The sequence below is a fragment of the Arachis hypogaea genome, chromosome 18, assembly GCF_003086295.3.
Source record: "Arachis hypogaea cultivar Tifrunner chromosome 18, arahy.Tifrunner.gnm2.J5K5, whole genome shotgun sequence".
Taxonomy (NCBI): domain Eukaryota; kingdom Viridiplantae; phylum Streptophyta; class Magnoliopsida; order Fabales; family Fabaceae; genus Arachis; species Arachis hypogaea.
Genome location: NC_092053.1, coordinates 114,769,636 through 114,775,623, shown reverse-complemented (window position 1 = coordinate 114,775,623; position 5,988 = coordinate 114,769,636). Strand labels below are relative to the sequence as shown.

Genomic DNA, 5,988 nt, shown 5'->3' with positions numbered 1-5,988 from the left:
ATTTGATTTTGAAAATAAGTTTATATTTATGAGATTTTGGTGTTTTCAAATATGAATAATGGTTTTGCTGTTGTTTTGAGTTAATAATAATGTTGTATTGACCAGGTTTTTGTGTTATTGTAGTTTGATGTTGATGAGCAATTTGTGCCAAAGGTTGGGATGAGTTTTAACACACTTGAAAGAGTTGAAAAAATTTACAAAATTATGCTAAAATTGCAAGTTTTGCTACCAAAATAAGGAATACAAATAGGAAGAAAAACGAAATAAAAAATCAATTAATTACATGTAATAGAGAAGGAAAATGGAAATCCAACATATCTCCTACTGAGAAGACAAACCCGCCAGCTGGATTAAATTGCTCTGCAAGAATTTATATACATATATTGAAGGAGACTGGTGTTTAGGTTATTTCCAAGGTTGTTTTGAATCATTTACATGCATGCTATCCAAATGAAGCTGAGATGATTAAACAACATAGGCAGCTAAGCATGTTTGACCTTCGCACAATTCAGAATAACGATGAAGCTGATATTAGACCAAGTAAGACATATCAATCCTTTGTTACAGCAGGAGGAGGTCATCGTGAACTAAGATTTATCACTACAAGAAATTACCGAAATAGCGACCGATTTAGCGACTGATCTAGCGACCGATTTTGGTGGTCGCTAAAACCTTAGTCGCTAATTAAAAATAGTGACCAACTTTGGTCGCTAACTATTAGCGACCGATTTTTGAACAAGGACACCAAACCATCACCATAGAGTATCGGTCGCTAAATCAGTCGCTATATAATCGGTCGCTAAATGGTGACCAAATTTTTCGGTCACTGAGTATATCGGTCGCTAAATAGCGACCAACTTTTTGGTCACTAAATCGATCGCTAGTTTGCGACCAGCATTTTGGTCTATAATTTGCTACCAGTGTTTCAGTCTCTAATTCGGTCGCTAAGTAGAGAACTGTATTTTAGCAACCAACATTTCAGTCACTAAATCGGTCGCTAATTAGCAACCAAACATTATTAGTAACAAAAAAACATTTAAGGGTTAGGAAGAAAAGGTTATATACAAAAATAAAATGAGAACGTTATTTATTTTAATTTTACTAGAGACAATCAAGTTAACTAATGATGTGATATCAACACAATGGTGATATTTCTATATTCCTTGATTTATGATCATTTAATTTAGAAAATCTTTAAGATTAGAGAGAATTTTTGTTGATACCAAAATTCATACAAGGGGGATTATAGTCCATACTCCACACTAGCAAAAAAAAAGTATTTAATGAAGAAGAATATGAAGAAAAGAGAGAATTGTAACTAAGCTAAATAATACTTGTGAGTGTGATATTGAATCAAGTAACTATATTATTGACTTCACTATCTATATTCTTGCCAAGTTCTTGATCTTGCTTTGTGTAATCTCCATTAATTAATAATATATTATTTTTAAATTTATTTCAAAAATATGTGTCTTTTGAATTGTATCTAACATTTTCAATTCTACTATTTGTTTGTTTCTTTATTGGAGTAAACTATTTTGAAAATACAATGTTGATTAAATTTCCAAACATTCTTATCCTTACACTTTCTGCTTCAGAGGTTGCAGATCTCATGTATCTGGTTTAGGAAATGTATGTCTTTCAAAAGTACTCTTTTCCATTGAAAATTCTAATCCCACCCAAGTCCGTCGATCCCAGAACCATCGTTCACCCAATAATTAATCCAAAACAATACATTCCTTCCATTTTCTATTTAACTGCGTGGAGAAAAAAAAGACCATGTCAGCATTTTGCTACAAAAATGAAGCATATATATTTATCCTCATATTTTGTTACTCTAAGCAACTGTAAATTGATTGAGTCTAATTTTATTTTCAGCTACAAATTTGCTATATACTCAAACAGGCACACCAAAATCAATACCAATCAACATACATAAACAACAACAACCATCTATTTTGATTAATTTAATTGGAACAAAAAAAAAAGGTTTTTTCCCTCTATTTTTTTCTAGTTGATTCAGTTTTATAGCACTTTGACTCAAAGTAGAACATAACATTCCAGACTCCACATCCCATTGCTTCAACCAAGACGCATCCAAGCATATAAAAAAAATTGCTATGACCAAATAATTGTCCTAAAAAACAAAATTGAAGGAAACAACACAACACAAAACAATTAACTCTGGCTCTTAGCATTTTGTTAGCAATTTTGTTAATTAGTTAATGGTAGTTATAGCAGTTGTGAGAGCTAGGAAAATCTGCAATGTAAGAAGAGAATGCAACCATCAATTGTATACATATTCATCACAGTACATGATATCTGCTGAACAAAATCAATATAAAATATCATGTCAGGAAATGTACTTGAATACTTTGTGAATTTTTGTGATTAAATCAATATAAAATATCCTTGAATTCCACCAGAAATCAACATGCCTATAACATAGTTAGGGGAGACACTTCCCACAACAAGCATGAGGCTCTCAACCCACATAACTATGGCAAATAGCACTGACAGAAAGTATACCAAGTGTTCTGGTCCTTTTTGGAGTCCACAAAGGTAATAGGATATTAGTCCCGGAACCAGAGTTACTAGTAGCGTGTATGGAACAACAGAAAATGTGTTCCTTATGAGAAATGCTGTAACATCATAGTGTCCATTCAATCTCTCTCTTTCAAATACCTAACACCACCCAAAGGAAAATTTCATATTACATTTAGATTGCTATTAAACGGTAAACTAATCAAATTATCCTGTAAATATGACTATCAAGAATCAAATAATAAACATGAGACAAAAAGTTAAATTAACATGCAAAGTATTATATATAATGTCTATAATACACAGAGAGTAAAGAAGAAAGTTACTCAATTGCAATGTAGTAAAACTAGGAGAAAGTTCCATTAACATTTAAATAAGGACCAAGAGACAAACAATTTACCTTGATTTCCTCTAGTAAGACAAAAGGCAACTTAAGAAAGCAAGCAAAGATCCTATCGCCTGAAGCAAGTGCATGACAAAAACAGTATTACCACTCATTAACCTTGATTATTGAAAGCTATAATTAAAGGATATCTTATAGCTTTAATTTCCTATGTTTACCTGAATAGATCCAACACCAAAGTCAATATCATAGTAGATAGAGCCCAAGCTTAGAGCTATAGCAATAAACAAGGCACTGAATCAGGAACGCAGCATGGTCTCTCTTCTTTTCTACTACACCAAAATCCTAAAGTCATGAATGAAAAAAATTATTATTAGTCTTTTGAATGTGTGCGTGGGAAATTCTTCTTTTTAAGGAATCTGACATAAACCTCACACGTTGATTTATGTTTGCTACTTCTGTATATACTTTGTTCTTAATCTGAGACAAGCTATAAGACTTCACAAGGATACTAACAGCTTTCTCTGTAGTTACTCTGCTACCAAAGCCTTCTTCAACTTCTTGATGAAAGCAATCACAAAATTTCACAAAGTGTTCAAGTACATTTCCTAGATTTCTCTTCTACCTAACCCTCAGCAACCTAACATCACATGCACCAACGTGTACCACTTGAAAAGATATCAATGAATAATGAATACCTGAAAGAATAGATAGTGGAGAATCTAAGCGATTTAACAATCCAATAAGCCATCTTGTCCAGAAATGTTACCGGCGCATGGTGCTTCTTCAAATCAATGTTCAGATCCGCTTTGTATGTCTCACATTGCTTCATTATATATATATATATATATATATTCAATAAAACAAAAGAAAACTTTTCAAGAAGAAAATAAATAACAATAGATCTGAAAATAAATATCCTAATTGATAAAACCAAATCAAAATCAAAATATAGAGACATTCTCTGGAATTATAGTGAGAAATCAAAATCAGAGATACGAAGTTGAAGTACCTTCACTGAAAACTGGAAGACTATTGTTGTTGTTGTTGATATCGGAGAAGAAGTTACCACAGGAGGTGACGCTGAGAAAAGAATGACGCGAGGCGAGCAACAACAGATCTGAACGGGGATGCGATGATCTGTGACAATGGCGGAGCAAGCAGAGGAAGTACGCGGCGAGGGGCAGACGGCGATAAAGACTCGAGGAGAAGAGATGGCACCGACGAGAATGGCTCCGACGAGAACACCGCCGACCAGGACTCGACGAAAAGGACTTCTCTCTCCACTCTGCCGGAGACGGAGTGAGGCGGCGAGAGGGACACTGTGTGAGGAGAGAGCTTCGGGTTAGGGTTGAAAAGTGAGGGGTTTTTTTAATTTATTTTGAAATCTAGTTTATTCTTATTATTTAAAACTGTGACCGATTTAGCAACTAATTAATTTGTAAATTTTGTTTTTTAGTTGATCGCAAATTCGGTCGCTAATGGTGACCGATTTAGTGACCAACTGCTCTAATGCTAAGATTTTATAGTTGGTCGCTAAAATCGGTCGCTATATTAACCCTTAGCAACCGATTTAGTGACCGCTACCTTAGCAACCGAATTAGTGACCAACTATTTTAATAATATAATTTTAAGTCGGTTGCTAATTCAGTCGCAAAATTATAAAATAGTAACCAATTTAGTGACTGAATGCTTTAAAACCAGCATTTTATAGTTGGTTGCTAAATCGGTTGCTATCTTAACACTTAGAAACCGATTTAGCGACCAACTTTTTAGCGACCGATTTAGCGACCAACTACCATTAAGCTTGTTTTTATATTGGTTGCAAATCAGTCACTAAATTAAAGATAGCAACTGATTTAGCCACCAACATACCCTAAAAGCTTGTTTTTTGTTTTGGTTGCTAATTCGGTCGCTAAGTTAAAAAAATAGCGACCGATTTTAGCGACCGACTGTAAGACCCAAAATCTTTGAAAAGTCTTATTATGATCAAGTCTCAAATCATACATGTATTTATAGCCTTAATTTCAGAGATTATTTTATTAAGGATAATTAAGGCAATTTTTAATTTATTGGATTTGAGACGAGTTATGATTATTATCCAATTTTATAATTATTGGGTTATTTTCTATATTTAAATTATAAAGTTGATAGTTATGAAATAATAAGGATTTTATATGATATGGACTAAATAATCAATATTTTAGTATATTGATATTGCTATTTTGGAAAAATGAAGAAATTAAGTATATTATTTCTAATTATTTAATTTGGGCATTTTGTTGAAAATAATTTGTAAAAGTGATGAGTAAATAGTATTTTTCTATATACAAATAGAGTTGGATTTAAATTTGATTTCAATTACTATATTATCCCTATTTTAAGTGAAATTACCAAAATGCCCCTAACCCTAATTTTTACTCAAAAACCCTAACCCACTCATCCCTCACTCCAGCACCGTTTCACCCCTCACCACACAGAACTCACAGTTTTCTCCAAACCCACGGAGAAGGAAGAAACCGTGAGCCAGCGGAAGGGAGAGAGAGGGAGGCGCATCTCGTCGCCGTTGAGCTGGAGGGGAGCTGTCTGCAGTGCCTCGGTGTCGCCGTTCAGTTCACCACCATGCCGCGCCGTCATCCAACCGGTCGCATCTCACTGCCATCGCTGGGTAGACCGCACGCTTCCGAGGTCCTTGCCGCCGCCTAGGAGTCCGCCGTCAGGTCGAGTCGAAGAAGGAGGGAGGCATGGGGTCAGCGTCGCGACCAGAAGGGAGATCTGAGAGAGGAAGAAGAGAGCGGAGGGGGCCTTGCCGCCGTGCTCAGCCCTTTGCGTGCCCCGCCGCGCCTCGCCGCCAGTGCCACCGTTGTCACCATCGATGGGAGAGAGAGGGGAGAGCGCTCGCGAGGGGCTGCTGCAGAAGCCAGCACTGCCGTCGTCCGCGCCGCCTGAGGATGCTGCTGCCGCCGACGAGCGCCGCCGCTCTGTCTGGTTCCGTGTTGACTCGCGCCACCATGCCTGGCTGCCGGGAAACGGCATTACCGTCGCCGAAAAACACTGCCAGAAAAAGGGAGCTGCGTCTCTGTGATTCTGACCGCTGGGAG

The 5,988-nt window shown here is 36.3% G+C and overlaps 1 protein-coding gene across 1 annotated transcript; it reads right to left on the bottom strand.

Moving 5' to 3' along the window:
* Positions 1–1,430: 1,430 nt before the first annotated feature.
* On the bottom strand, positions 1,431–5,524 carry LOC112772126 (uncharacterized). The gene is made up of 4 exons (XM_072224990.1): positions 5,361–5,524; positions 3,900–4,209; positions 3,586–3,713; positions 1,431–1,757 (listed from the first exon to the last, which is right to left on the bottom strand). Exons 1-4 carry the CDS (start codon positions 5,522–5,524, stop codon positions 1,754–1,756), a joined length of 606 nt encoding a protein of 201 aa, XP_072081091.1. The 3' UTR covers positions 1,431–1,753.
* Between the last annotated feature and the right edge of the window lie 464 nt (positions 5,525–5,988).